The sequence below is a fragment of the Primulina tabacum genome, chromosome 1 (genome assembly GCF_025594145.1).
Source record: "Primulina tabacum isolate GXHZ01 chromosome 1, ASM2559414v2, whole genome shotgun sequence".
Taxonomy (NCBI): domain Eukaryota; kingdom Viridiplantae; phylum Streptophyta; class Magnoliopsida; order Lamiales; family Gesneriaceae; genus Primulina; species Primulina tabacum.
The window spans coordinates 54,957,426-54,973,413 of NC_134550.1; the positions used below are offsets into that span (position 1 = coordinate 54,957,426).

The following is a 15,988-nucleotide window of genomic DNA, read 5'->3' on the forward strand; positions in this document are numbered from 1 at the left end:
AATTAAATATGTTAATATATTTTTTAACTTGCCCGTCTAACCCCTGGTCTGAAGCAATGGTTTTTAGCACACTTTTGTATCTAAACTTACTGATAAGAGGGGAGCCACATATTTATAATTTTATATGCTCGAGGAACATCAAATCTTAAGATATATGTTAATTGTCCACGTCGGTTGGATAAATAACCTGTGAGTTGTATATATGGTCTTAGACAATCCTCCCCCCTTGAGCTAGCTTTTGCTTGGAGTTGTACATATGGTCTTAGACAATCCTCCCCCTTGAGCTAGCTTTTGGGGTTGAGTTAGGTCCAATTTCCAATCTTAAGTTGTATATATGGTCTTAGACAATCCTCCCCCCTTGAGCTAGCTTTTGCTGGGAGTTGTATATATGGTCTTAAACAATCCTCCCCTTGAGCTAGTTTTTGGGGTTGAGTTAGGTCCAAGCTCCAATCTTAACAATATATGCTATATTAATGTGTCATTTCTCATCATGTGCTCAAGTTTCCAGAGCCAACGGAGGTTCAAGATTAAAAGTGGGTGAAATTTTGAAACCATGGGCGAAGCATAAATGTTCCTTTGTCCACTACACATACAAACAGCGGGCTTTTTGCGTCATTTTTTTTCTTTATTTATTCTATTAATTTGCAGAGCAGTGAACTATGCCTCCTTGCTCGAGTCCCTTAGACTGAAAGAATTGATATTGAGGATACAGATTGATGATGTCGAGCTTTTGGTTTTTACAATCAGCTCTGCTGCCCATGGAATATTGTCAACGTAAGTCTTGCGGGTGTAGATGTGTAAGTTTTATATGATTTTTCATAATTACCTTCTTCAATCTAATCCTTCCCTCTGGTTTTTGTGTCTTCTCCAGGGTCTGATTCATCCGAGTCAACCAGTCACAAGATTGACTTGACTGAGGCGAAAAAGAACCAAACTCCACCGCCGGCGCCTCTGCTTTCGTTGGCAGCTTCGCCCGCGGCCTTTGCTGCATTCACTCCTGTGGCGGTTCAGTTGCCGCTGGAGGAAAAGGTGTTCACGCCATTCAGCGCGGAATTGATGGCCGTGATGCAGGAGATGGAAAAAAAAGAGGTGAGGAACTATATGATGGGCTTGGAGCAGCATCAAAATTAAATTTTCCAGCATCAACAACAGCAGCAGCACCAGCATTACATCCAACGGCAGATTCAGCAGTTGGGGATGTGCATGCAACAAGCCAATGTCAACGAGAGATTAAGGAATCCCTCCATAAATCGCGTTGGAATCAGCAGAATCGATTGAGTTCTTGGTTAAGGTCTTTTTGCGAGAAATGAAATTCAGTAATGGTCCAATGACGACACATTATTTATTAATTGAAGTTCTTGGTTAAAAAACTTTGCATGTACCAAAGTTTATAAGTTAGGCAATATGAGACCTTGACAAATACGTGCATGAAGCGAGGAAGAGGGAGACCAGAAAAACACTTGGTTGGCAACAATTAATACCACATGACAAAGTTCATTTAAATATAGATGATAATTTACTAGAAGATCAGAGCACTATTACATACGTTACAATTAGTAAATTTTTTTTACAAAACTGAATTTTGTTTTTAAAAGAAATTAAATTATATTTGTTACAAATAGTAATAACCCGTAGCGCTCTTATGTAGAAGAATCAATCATTTTCACCCTTTGAGAAGAACCCACCATACACTCGGACTCTAGAATTGGTCGAGGCATTCAAAATCATTCTTTTAAATACTCTGTGACATCCATACACAATCTAAAACACTTTTAAACATTTTGTTAGGACTTGATAAAAAAAATTTAGAATTTTATACATAGATTTTATAAAAGCACAAAATAGTATTTTTGATTATTATGCTTCAATTTTGTATGTAAAGACTCTAACCGCCATATTCAACTATCATTATCAGGGAGCAACAACTTCCCGGAGAACGATTGAAATTACGTTTGATTGTATATATACACACGTTTTTCTCGAATTTGCAATCATTATTTTCCTTTTAAAAAGATAAAATAAAATAGAAACCCTACTACAAGGCTTGATTAAATAGTGATGCAAAATCAAATTTTGCAGACAGACAGACACACGGACGAAAGGTTGATTAAATATTCACATGAATTTTGCTGAGCTGAATGTGAGGCATTGCTTCAATTATGATTATCCCATAACAAGGTTGTCCCTGGTTCCTTTGTGAATACTTATTTCCTTAAATTAGATTTATAATTATACGTATTTATTTGATTGACATATGAACTTATTGCATAGTCAGAGATTTGATTTGGGGAAAAATTCAAAGAATTATTTCAAATGATATTCATATTGGGTGTGTTTCGAATCTACTAGTGAAATTTTATAAATAGTTAATATCAAGTTGATTTGAAATTCACTTGAATTTGTCCATATTTTAAATCATGGATCGAAATGATCTATCAATACGAGCATAAACTTGGTTAATTCAACATTTTCTGAAATTTTTGGTTTGTGGTTATGTCATTAGTTAAAATTATCTCTTAGTCCAATGGCAGTGCTAGAGCTCTCGGTCATGAGTTCGAGTGACGGCGTGCCATCTCCTGAAAAATTTAGGCAAAAACTTATGTGAGACGGTATCACAGGTCGTATTTTGTGAGACAGATATCTTATTAAGGTCATCCATGAAAAAATATTAATTTTTATGCTAAAAGTACTACTTTTTATTGTGAATATCGGTAATATTGATCTGTCTCACAGATAAAGATTCGTGAGACCGTCTCAGAAGAGGTACTCAAAAATTTAATAGATCATATAATGAATCCAAATCTCCATATATATAGATTTTCTAATTAAAAGACTCTTATAATCTTATGGTATTTTCAAAATTAGAGTATTTATTAAGTAATTTATTTTCTCTTGTTTCAATCGTACTTACAATTCATTTGATAAAATTTTTATTCTATGAAATCGTAAAATTATATGATTCATCCGAAATGTGCATGATGATGAATTTATTCTCTATAACATGATTATCATTTACTCATTGGAATAAGATGACATTTTCAAAAAAAAAAAAAAATCATTATAATTTCTCGTAATGCTGATATGACACCTAAAATTGTTAATTGAGATACCGCAAACTTGTTATGATGGTACACAAAAGAACAACAAGAAAAAAAATCCAAAATTTTAAACACAAACCTCACTCATAAATATACATATGTCCGTACAATTAAAAAATGACAAGAAAAAAATTAGTATCACCATTTGACAAAAACTTGTGTGAGACGATCTCACGAATCTTATTTTGTGAGACATATCTTTTATTTGGGTTATCCATGAAAAATTATTAGTTTTTATGCTAAAAGTATTACTTTTTATTGTGAATATCGGTAGGATTGACCCGTCTCACATATAAATATCGTGCGACCGTATCACAAAAGACGTACTCGTCACGTTTATCTCCTAGTTTACCAAGGGAACACAATGTATGTTGTTTCTTTCCAGCTGTCCTCGTCAACTTCAAACCATTCAAGTATAAAACTACATTAATCTCACATTCTCACCCCACTTTTGAACTGAAACCAAACAAAAAGCCATGATTTGTTCAAGGGGCATCTCCAAGAAAGTATGCGTGATCGGCGCGGGCCCATCCGGCCTCGTCACGACCCGGGAGATGAGGAAAGAAGGCCACAATGTGGTGGTTCTCGAACAGAATCATGATATCGGAGGTCAATGGATGTATAACCCTGAGGTGGAGGATGAAGATCCCCTGGGCAAAAATGATTTCATGAAAGTTCATAGTAGCGTTTACTCGTCGTGCGCTTAGCGTCTCCCAGGGAGATAATGGGGTTCACTGATTTCCCATTTGTGATCAAGAAAGATAGGGATGTGAGGAGATTTCCAGGTCACAGGGAAGTTCTTTTGTATTTGCAAGATTTTTGTGAATACTTTGAGTTGAGAGGGATGATAAGATTTAATACTATTGTCCTCAACATTCAGATGTTGGAGTATCCTGGAATTTTGGGGGAAGACTTGAAGTGGGTGGTTAGAAGCAAGGAGGTTGAACTTGAGAAGGAGGTGGAGGAAGTCTTCGATGCGGTGGTCGTCGCCACCGGACATTATTCTCAACCTAGGTTGCCTAAAATTAAAGGTATATATATATATCTATATATATATGATCAGCACGTACGTAAACAAGATTAAGCCCGTTGGATATTTTCAGGAATGGAGGTGTGGAGAAGAAAGCAACTGCATAGTCACGTTTACAGGATCCCAGAACCTTTCAAGAACGAGGTATGACGCATCAACTTACAGATTTTAAAGGTATTTTTCAAGAAAAATAGCTATTTGCGAAAACATAATTAAAAAACTTAGATTAAAAGGATTTGAAATTCGATCTAATAACTTATATTAGACAAAAACTCGTGTGAGACGGTCTCACGAGTCATATTTTATGAGACATATCTTTTATTTGGGTCGTATGAGAAATTAATACTTTTTATGCTAAGACTATTGCTTTTTATTGTGATATCGACGGGGTTGATTCGTCTCATAAATAAAGATTTGCGAAATCGTCTTGCTACTTATATTAATGGTTTCAAATCCCTAAGCTGATGCAAGAAATTGTTTTAAATGTTTTTCAAGATTGTAAAATTTACTTTGCATGAATGGCACACTTCTCTATGCTTTGGATCCCATTGTATCCGTAACTTTTGGATGGATCAAATCGAGTGTTTCTTTATTCGGTGCAAAAGCTTTTTTTTTTTTTTTTGAGTGTGTGCAAAGATACATAACATTTGATTTCATTTTCCTAATTAAAGGTTTAGCCACTCTCCAACAAACTTTATATTTATTCAATATATATATATATATAATACTGTGTATTAATTTCAAATTTTAATAATTAATTAACAGGTTGTTGTGGTAGTTGGAAGTTCAATAAGTGGGCAAGATATATCGATGGAGCTTGTTGACGTGGCAAAGAAGATCCACCTAAGTGCAAAATCGTCCCATGCAATTTCTCAAGGTTTATCAAAAGTCATCTCCAAATATGATACTCTACACCTTCATCCCCAGGTAAATAAATATCTTGTAATGAACCCATTTGCTCACTAGCATAACAAAAAATATTAATAATAATAATAATAATATTTTTTTGGCAAAATTTAGGAAACTTTTTACGGACAAAAACTTGCGTGAGACGGTTTGACGAGTCGTATTTTGTGAGACGAGTATCTTATTTGGGTCATCCATGAAAAAATATTAGTTTTTATGCTAAGAATATTATTTTTTATTGTGAATATCGGTAGGATTGACCCGTCACACAAGAGACCTACTCTTTTTTTAAAAATGTTTTCATCGGTTGATTGATTTATTTACGTATAATGCCAAACATGTGCATAATAATGAAGATAGAATCATTGCATGAAGATGGGAAGGTTTTATTCAATGATGGATCGTGGGTAATTGCCGACTCTATTATATACTGCACAGGGTAAGTAAATAATTTCGATTTTTTTTATATATCAAATCTAGGATTTCGAATTAATGAAATATAATGTCATTTTGGTATATTTAATCATTTGATTCCATGACTGAGATTAATATGAGAATAAATAAGAAATTCTTCAAGTGGTGACATTTGTAGGTATTCATATTCATTCCCATTTCTTGACACCAAAGGAATTGTGGCGATAGACGATAACAGAGTTGGCCCACTATTTGAGCACACATTCCCTCCTTCATTACCTCCTTCTCTATCATTTGTTGGTATCCCTGGAAAGGTAATAAATATCCTTTTCATATCTTGAATAATATACATGTAGCATTGGATTTTGAACATGAGGTGAGTGATTTTAAATTATTTGTAATTATCAAAGTTTTTTGGTGCAAACTTTCGTGAAGAAGAAGAGGTGACGTAGGAGTTTTGAAATTTTCGAACATCCAGAAACAATATTGTGCTTATTTACTTTGCAATCTACCTATCTTTCTACTAATCATCAAAGCTCAACTGACATTCTTGATGAGCCATTTGTTTAACTAATTTCAGTAAACCTAATTCTGTATAGTTTGCACTGATTGACCTACTGATAAATAAAAATCTTGTCTCTTGGGTAACAAATATAACATTTGACATGAAGATCAAGAAACATTTGAACTAAAAGATTATCTTTCACTATCATTCAGTTTTGTTGGGTTAAGCGTGCATGAGTGAGAGTAGTAACTCTTAGGAAGTTGTGAGTACTGCTGACATTGTGTCGCTTATTTTAAATTCTATTAAAAATATGATTTTTTTTAAAAAAAATGGACTGTAAATTTATTTTATTGTAAAATTCATTAATACCTGAAATACAAAAAAAAAAAACATATATTTATTAATACTATTTAACGAAAAAAAGGATATACATGTAAAGTAAGTCAATTTTGTGAAACATGTCTCATATCCGACCCAAATCATGAAAAAAAATTTCACTCTAGAAATGATCGAATCGACCCGTACTAGGATATATATCGATGAAACTGTCTCACATAAGACCTACTCAAAAATTGGAGAACTATAAAATTTTGAACAATAGTGTAAAGTTCATTTTTCTTCAATTTATTTTGAAATGCATTAACATTAATTAATAAAAAAATATCGACTCGTCTTAGAAATATATCTAATTGATACCGTCTTACAGAATACTTACTCAAAAATTGGATAACTATAAAAGTTTGAACAAAAACGTAAACTTCATTTTTATTATATTTATTTTAAAATTTATTAATTAATGAAAAAAATGAAATCAAACAAAAGGTCGTCCAAATAAAGATACAGTTCACAAATCAAACAAAAAAAAGATAAATAAGACAAAATAATTATTCTAAAATAAGAATATATTTCGTTTTTTAAAAAATAGAATGTAAATTTCATTATTCTTCTATTTATTTTAAATTTTATTAAAGATATAGTTTTTTTAAAAAAAAAAACATAGAGTGTAAATTTCATTCCAATAAATGGTGACTGAATTTTATTTTTCTTCAATTTATTTTATAATCCACTAATAGATGGGAGAACAAACCAAAATATGTATTTATTATTACTATTATTCTAAATTTTATTAAAGATATATATAATTTTTTTAAAAAAAATGGAGTGCTTTGTGATGGATGTAGCTTATAGGGTTTCCCTTCTTTGAAGCCCAAGCAAAATGGATTGCTCAACTGTTGTGTGGGAAAACAAGGTTGCCATCATGGGATGATATGATGCTATCAATCAAAGACTTTTATCAATCAAAGGATATTGCGGGGATTCCTAAGCACCACACTCACGATATCTCCAGTTTTGAGGTCAAACCAATATATATAATTATTTCTTTATTATTAGCTAATTCTGATTATGAACTTGACGTTGTTTTTCATGCAGTATTGTGATAAGTATGGAGATTACATCGGTTTCCCACATTTAGAGAAGTGGAGAAAAGAGCTTTGCCTTTCATCTGTGCGAAATGCAGAGATTAACTTAGAGACATTTCGTGATGTATATCATGAAGATGAAGAGATGCTGCAACAAGCCTATCAAAGTTCTCACTTCACTCAGCTAATTGATCGGTCTCGAATCCCATGATTTATAAGTTATTTTATGCTAAATGGGATATACTATTGTGTAAAGAATCTACAACGACTCAGCTGATAACTAGAAATTTACTAGCTCGACGTCTACGACTGTCTCGACGTTTTCTTATCTTTCCCCAACCGTCCAAGCACTTTTGCAACAAAAATCCCTGTTTATCATGGCTACGAGGTTGACACCTCAATTTTGAGTCGAGTGATTCTTGAATGACATCCAAATGTTGTAATTTACAACATTTTCCTGGTGTAGCACAAGCATTCTTGCTGGCATTTCTTTTCAGTAAACCTGGTTTCCCAGAGTTTTTGTGCTTGCTTGTTCTATTTTCGCGTTCTCTTTTTTCAGACGAACCCACTATTTTATCAACTTCTTTCTCCTCCTCGATATAAACATTATGCCCAGCTTGTTGGAGATTTTGCTCTGTTGTCATACTCTCTGTTTCTTGATCAACAGAAGCAACTATATCAGCAAACCAATATAGAGTTTTATCTGAGTTTCCCACTGGCTCCGAGCTTGAAATCTTCGTACACTGTCCATTCCTCGATGTAGAAATCAGAATTAAAGTTTCCGCTCCACTCACATGGAGTTCCATGGCTGATTCTCCCTCCAATTGTTTGGAAAAAAGAGGAGTCTTGATTCGAATTCCCTCGGAAATTCCTATAGAAGAAGAAAGCTCATTCTCTGTGCTTGCACAAGCCTTCAAGTTCATCTCCTCAGCAGATATAATTCCAGCATTGTCAGAATCTCCAACTTTAATTTCCTCATTTATCTTCTCGATGCTTTCAAAATTAATATCGGTTTCCCATGTACAACTGAGGGGTGAAGAATTTAAATCAATATCCAAAGATGATGTTTTTTCAGCGGAGCTCCCTTCGCAGTTTACTAGTCTATAGTGTGTACAAAGTACAGGTTCAGGTTTTGTATCCTCTCCAGAAAAACTCGAGTTACCATTTACTATATTGTCACCACAACGTTCAAAAGGAGCAGAGGAACTTACCGTCATTGATCCAAGAAATGCGGGTTTGTTCAAGTCAATCAAATATCTTGTTTTGTTCGGAGGTTGAATGTCCTGGATTGCAGGAAGAGCAATGCAACTTTCCTCTTCAAACTGCTCCTTTCCACCATCATGGCACGGATAAGCTGGAATTTCAAGATCCAAAAATTTTATATCGTGTGTCTTGCTTTGAAAAGAGGATGCTTTGACTCCATCAAAACTGGTTTTTGTAAGAAAAAGGCTGGAATTTACTGTCGTGGTTTCTTGAAATTTCCCAGCAACAAAATATGGTCCATTCTGAACATCATCTGCAGATAACATAGGCATTTTGCCATATGGAGAATCTTCAATGAGGTAACTTGTAGCATGTGGCAGCAGAGTCTTACAACTATTGGATTGGGATTGAGACAAAATATGATTTGACTCCAATGTCTGTAACTGCAAATGTGTAAATATTCCCCGGCTCTTGATCTCGTCCATCAATTCCGTTTGCTTTCTATACAAGCGATGCAGCTCCGCGACCTAAGATAGCAACAGAAAAAGTTGATGTAAACCTCAAATTATAAATTGGTTAAAGAATATGCTAAAACGTTGTAATGATTTCTAAAATAAAATGGAATCGACTGAATATGTAGTACTTTGACTATCAATAATTTTTTTTTATTTCAAATATATACAGCCATTTAAAAAAGACATTGTGTAAAATAATATTTATAAACATTGGATGTACACAAGATTTAGATGGACAGGAATCAAATTTTTAGAAAATATAAAGTTAAATTCGCCGACTTGTTATTTGAGGAGGCGACTGCCTCTGACAGTATACCACGATCCCAAAACATAAGGAAGAATACCAGTCTCCCCTTCTAAGATTGAAAGCTTCTAAATATATACCTGGAATTTGAATGTGGAATCATGATTTTGAATTATCTGCCTCAATACATCTTTGTCATAACCTAAATACTGCTCAAGAGTATATGATGGCAACAACACATCGGTGCCTCGACACTCCATATAATTATGATCAACATTGAAGAAGTGCCATGAAAATCCATTCGCACGTGCATTAAGATCCTTAGCATGGTAATATACAGGGACATAGCTTGTATACTGCATAGCTGCAACATGTACAAATGAACATGTGAGTGAATGAAAATTGACCTACTAATATTTGTGATTAACAGTTGGATGGATTCCCTCGAAGTAATACTTGGGACATTCTTTTTATAAACAAAATGTGAACATCAAATTTTTTTTTTGAAACTAAGGTAAACATCAATTTAAATTATTGAAAATAAGCCTTGTTTGTTAGCAACAACTTCTCACATAAGCTCAAGCTCAAAGGAAGTAAACCGGACTTGAGCTTAAACATGCTTATCACATGTAATATGAAGAACGAGAAATATATATCCAGGATTATTATCCAAAATGTACATGTGCATGTGATTGGATATCGAGCAACAAAGACCAATAAACGACCACTAATATTATCACCGTAATGAACTATAATGAGATTGTGTCTGCTGAATTCCAATTCGTGGTCACTTACAATGACACATATTGTCTCTATTCTTATCACTGTGGTGCGTTGTTGATTAAAACATAGTTTCATCAATCATAGACCGCAAAGACAATTCCATGGCGGGTGCGTAACTTCACAAATCTCTTAGTTTTTTACTAGGTTTCTTTCTTTTTCAACTTTGCATCATATCCCAAACATGATACATGCAAAATTGATGGATTGCAACAGTTAAAAAGTGTACGCAAGTTACTAAAGAAGCCAATAAGATTGAAATGGTGCAACATACTCAGCAGTGTGAACAATGTAAGCCTATACAAAGGTCACTATGAAAGCAAACAGAAAACAAAACATGGATAGTCGAAAAACGTAAGGATAAACAGCATCAGGAAATAGATTAAAAGTGATGAAAAGTCATAAATCAGGTATAAAAAAAAGCCGTTTTGTGAGTAACTGATGGGAGAGAAAAATTCAGTTCAACAAATCATCTGCAATTCTGCACAAATACATCGACTTTAACTTCACTCTCAATCATTTCCTGTTCACGAGAATATTCATTTATGGAGGTAAAACATTTCAATAAAAAAATATCAAACCAAAATTGAAGTAAACTGCCGAAATTTAATTATTTTGATAATGAACACGATAGGGAGCCGAACAAACTCACATAAAACCAACTGTTTCAAGAATTGATATTTTTATTACAAAAACCGAACAAGAATCTCAATAAGACATTCGATATTTAAGCTAAAGTTGGCATTTTTGACAGCTAATATAACTAAAATTAATTTAAAGAGCAAGAAATACGTGTGATAAGGTTCTATTTCTTGGCATTAGGCCAAGATTTAGCAATATAAAAACGGATTGTGGGGATAGGAGAAATGACAAAGAATATTCTACAATTCCCACAGAAGTAAGAAATGATATATCAGATACAAAGAATCCGACATGGAAAAAACAAAAGACAGACATAAAAAATCAATTTCTTTGTCATTTTATCAGAGTTTCTTCAAATTTCACGGATCAAATCGTCAAAACCATCATCCGCTACCAACCAATATCAAGCTCTTATCTTTTCAAATTTTAAATTACTGACGAGTTATACTCGCATACGTGCACAAACTTTTTCAGACAAGATCTTTTTGAAAAAAATACAAAGAGAAAATCAAAACCCATCCATTATTTTCCGTAAAAAGACGAGATCTTTTTTGAAAAAATTGCAAGAGAGAAACTACCTGATGCGAGAGCAAAAGATTTCTGCGCAAACGCTGGCTTCAAAAAGCAGCAATCTAGTCGTTTCCAACCTTGCAAGATTTAAAAGAACCGAAGTATGGTGAAGAAGAAGGTAAAATAATATGAAAAACTTCAAGGCCGTCAAGAAGGCAAATGTGAAGGGAAAATAAGAGAAGAAACCAATGTCATGGGGAACTGAAACAAGCTGACACTTTCAGTAAAGCAGACATTTAATAGAAAGAAAGAGATATGCCGGGATTCTTCAGTGTTGCAAAAAAGGACAAGGCCATGAAATGAGAGAGAGCTCAATTGAATGTGGGAGAAAATGAAGCTTTTTGGATCTGCTGGGGCCACATTCTTTGCAGTGACATTAAAGAGAAACGGAGAATTGTAAAATTAGACGACAGAGATACATGGAATTTGTGCACAAGTGAGGCCTACGGAATAGAATTTGTGGGGTCAGAGGTAAGCTTGTCCATTTCTACATTAATATTAATATATAATATGCTTTGAAGTTTCAACAGATGGAAATACAGGAAAGTCTTTATTGTAAAAGAAGAAGACAGAAACAAAGAAGAATGAAGTAAAGCAATTAAATGGAATTCCAAAGATCAGATTCCCAACACCACCAGCAAGTCGATGGGACCAAGATTTTTGGTAATAATTCAGAATCAAATTAAGGGTACTTCAGTCTTTCGTGAGAAAATTATTCCAAATAGACTATTTGTTTTTTAAAAAAATTACACATAACGAGGTTTTTTATAATAATAAAATAAACAAAGAGTAGCCATTGAACGACTTTGTTGGATATTAAAAAGTTTCTTTTTTTTCCAGTGGTAGGAGATGAATATGGCAATTGAATTTGGAGGCTAAAATTTTCTCAAACTTGATATTTGTATACAATTTAACGTATCTTTATTTATAAGATCGATCAATCATGTCTATATTTAAAATAAAAAATAATATTTTTTCGTAAATGATTCAAATAAAAAATATTTTTTTATAAAAAAAATGTTACGTGAAATATTGCAGGTGATATCTTTCAAATGAGCGATTACTTTCAAACAATTATTACATGATGTCCCGCATGTACCATACATTAGTTCGGTTTGAAAGCTTTTAAATTTTCATAGCCAGTGTGTTGCTAACTTTAGGAAATTACTCATTATTCAAAATGTAAAACTTTAAATATGAAATTAACATGCTAACCACTTCCCACTTCTCAACTTCGCTTTCTTCCTAAATGTCTTCCATTTCATATTTATTAATAATAAATTTTAATTTTAATTTTTAAAAATATTTGTATCTCACTTTATTCTAGAAACCATTATCTATATATATCTTTGTTGAGTTTAGAAATTATAAAAAAATTTATTTTGATGATAACAAAATTTGTTATTGTGTTTCTAACATATTTACTAAATTATCATCTCAAGATGGAAGTTGAAACTCGAATTTAGCAAAATTAAAAATCTGCCAAGCTTCGAAATTTTGATAATATCTCACAACTCGGTGATCCAAATGACCAGCTACCAAAACGAATGAATAGAAAACTCAATTTGGGACAAGTCGTATTTCACATCAATTAGGGTAAACCAAATGTTATCTAGGCCAAAACGATAGTTGAAAAATCAAACTGATTGTACGAAAATAGCAATCGGTTGGGCATGAGCAGTTGCGGTATTTAAGTCAGCCTGATAAGCTCGGTTATCCAAATTAAATGATTCAGTATGCTTTACGAAGATAAGACAATGATCTACAAATCATAATAACAAGTCAAAGTCTTAATCGGAGTTTAAGATACTGATAAATGTTGACGAAGCTACAGGTTCTGCTCAGCATATCCCATCAGTTTCGTTTAGTTGAACAGACCAGAACTGAAATGGACCAGTTGAGCAGATCAGTTTAGGCTCGGGAAAATGTCCAGTAAGTCGAATTTGACTGTTGCAATTTCAGAAACAGTACAGAAACTTTCCAAATGGTCATATTATTGTGTCTAACATATATATCATTGTGGGGGCCTATAAATACAACATGTTTAAGATCAAACAAGAGATTTTGAAAGTGGGTTCCATGTATACAAGAGATTTTGAAGTGGGTTCCAAGTATGAGCAATTAGAATGAAGAAATCTGCTAGTTGAGAGCACAAGCCCTTGTGTGAGGATACATTTGAGATGTACACTGTAAATAATAAATTCTTCACACACAATCACTTACACATATACAAGAGATTGAACTTCAAATATTAGTTGAGTAAGTCTTCATTATAAGACGTAAAATAATGTGTTTGTAGTTTTTGCATATGATATGTTAAATAATATGCTGATTACAACTGTGAACATCTGATAGGGATGGGGTTTTTCAGGTTTTGAGGAGGTGGAACTAGAGAGTGTTGCTTTTGCTGAGGGTAATTGGACCATATTGGGATGTTAGGGGCGAGAAATGGGGAAATTTGTTGCAATGCTAGCAGAGGGGTGGGGCAGCTGGTGCTGCGGTGCAGTCAGAGGAGCTTAAGGCTCAAAGTGGGATACAGGGGTTGGGAGGTTGGTGGGAAGAGGGGGTGGGGGGTGTGGCATTTTTGATGAGGAATAAAACCGATTGGAGATGCTAGAATGAACCGGCTCTCTAATTCAACCACTGTGTATCTTCTGATTACCTGTTCGCTCATATATATTTATACTAGACTCCAAGACCTCTGGAGTGTATAGTCAAATGCTTCTTTAGATGTCCATGCTCTTGAAACTTTGTCTTGACCTCATTATGAGGAGTTCATAGAACCTATTACTCATGTGCCAGGAGAGGAGTTTAAGAAGGTTTTCACCGTCATTCCTAAGGTAAATAATTCTAAGCTAAATATCGGTATGGTTTGTCTGAGATGGCAAAGGGATTCAAGACCTGGGGATGAAGTTCATTCTTGGGCTACACTGTCTCAAGTTACGAAACTCAAACTACCTGATGTGAATGTCGAACTACCTCCGTTGTTCCCTTCATATATTCTGTTAAAGTACATAATCAAACAGACAGAGTTGCTCCAGGAGATCAAATACACATTAGCTGATTCACAAAGTTTTGTGTCATCTGGACCCCACAGTGAAACAATCTATATCCTGCCAAGATCAGCACACACGCTCAGATACATGCTTGTGGCAGGCTTAGGTTCTCAGCAGCTTCCTAGAGTTTCTGTGAGATACTCTGCTGGTTTTCAACCTTCAACTGTATCATCTGTTGTCTTTTTGTACCCACCAAACCAACTTTTAAGGTGTATGAGATGACGGAGAGACAGTAAAAGATTCTTTTGTTGCTAATCGTGTTACTGGATTTTCGTCTGGGCAACTGGGATCTTAGTCTCACAATCTGATCGAAACACGCCTTTGGTTGTCGAATGGTTCTCAACAGTCATCAAGTCTTGATCTCCGCTTCAGAGTAATCTGAACTCCTTATCTTGACTGCAAAATATGATTTTTGATATTGCTGTGCCCTTTTAAAACTCCGATGGCAGAACCACAACCACTCAACAAGACAGGTATGGATTCAACTCTGCCAAAATAAGTTCTTCCGAGAAAACTATATCTTTTGCTCCGAGGACGGAGGCTTTGCTTTCTTGCCAAATAAACTTCTTCCACCGAACAACTTCCTCTGGTTTGACCTACGTTTTCGATTGGTGGAATTCATGTGTGTTTTTCGTGGTCGAGGGTTTGTGAAACCCCAAAATTGCTCAAGTATCAACAAAATGTACAGAAAAATGTGAATTTGTTCCACTCAAACTCAGTGTATTATTTGAAGTAATAGTTTGCAAATTTTCAAAATATCTTCCATTTATTTTGTGTATATATATTACTATTGTTAAGTCCAAGCACAATAGAGACAAATGTTTGTCGTCATGTCTATTTTCTTTTTTTCTGTTTCATCGTCAATTGAAATCGTAATTTAATCCCTCGTTAATTTTTATAATTATGATATGATCATACATAATAATAATTAATTCAAACTGTATCATGACATTTCATTATTTTCTATAATTATGATATTACTCATATTCAAATATGAATCAAATAAAAAAATTATATACAAGTACAAAACGTGTGCATGAGTGTAATAATATAAGAACACGAACGAGCAGGGGAAAATCTATTCTAATTATAAAGTTGCCCAGCATAATTATTTTATTTGGTTGGATATTTTAATTTTCCTTTCAACTTTTAAGTTTCTCTTTTGATTTTAAATATCAAATTTTAGGTTTTTGGTAGGGGTGTCAAAATCAGACACAATGGACCCCATAACTGACCCGAAAAAAATAATCGGGTTGGGTTCGGGTCAACCCGAGCGAAAATTTAATTTTTTTTAAAAAAATATACAATTAACAAATATTGCCTATATTTTTTTATATATTTTATGTCTGAAAAATATTTATTATATATTTATATCATAAATTTTCATAATTTGATATTTATTTTGAACACTTTTTATTTTTTAAATAATTATTTATTTGATTTAGTAAATATAATTTATTTTTCTATGATTAAACTTTCAAATTTAAATAATATATATGAGGGAGATTTTGTTATTATGTGTTTAAATTAAATTATTATTATTATTTTTTTGAATTTTATTTAATTTTCTTTAAAAAATTCAAAATCGTGCTACACGGGTTGAT

At 33.5% G+C, this 15,988-nt stretch overlaps 2 protein-coding genes across 5 annotated transcripts; one reads left to right on the top strand and one right to left on the bottom strand.

Moving 5' to 3' along the window:
* Positions 1 to 3,498: 3,498 nt before the first annotated feature.
* On the top strand, positions 3,499 to 7,594 carry LOC142551032 (flavin-containing monooxygenase FMO GS-OX-like 9). The gene is given in 8 exon segments (XM_075660084.1): positions 3,499 to 3,794; positions 3,797 to 4,129; positions 4,202 to 4,272; positions 4,894 to 5,055; positions 5,391 to 5,473; positions 5,627 to 5,762; positions 7,135 to 7,308; positions 7,385 to 7,594. Coding segments are annotated over 8 exon segments (1,380 nt in total). The 5' UTR covers positions 3,499 to 3,574; the 3' UTR covers positions 7,586 to 7,594.
* Positions 7,595 to 7,643: 49 nt separating this feature from the next.
* LOC142551002 (uncharacterized) lies at positions 7,644 to 11,822 on the bottom strand. 4 transcript variants are annotated; one of them, XM_075660074.1, is made up of 4 exons: positions 11,515 to 11,822; positions 11,337 to 11,405; positions 9,477 to 9,700; positions 7,644 to 9,104 (listed from the first exon to the last, which is right to left on the bottom strand). In XM_075660074.1, exons 3-4 carry the CDS (start codon positions 9,696 to 9,698, stop codon positions 7,644 to 7,646), a joined length of 1,683 nt encoding a protein of 560 aa, XP_075516189.1. In that variant the 5' UTR covers positions 9,699 to 9,700; positions 11,337 to 11,405; positions 11,515 to 11,822. The 4 variants fall into 4 exon arrangements, with proteins under 4 accessions (XP_075516189.1, XP_075516181.1, XP_075516171.1 ...); XM_075660066.1 differs by having other exon boundaries at positions 9,477 to 11,405; XM_075660056.1 differs by having other exon boundaries at positions 11,337 to 11,822.
* Positions 11,823 to 15,988: the final 4,166 nt, after the last annotated feature.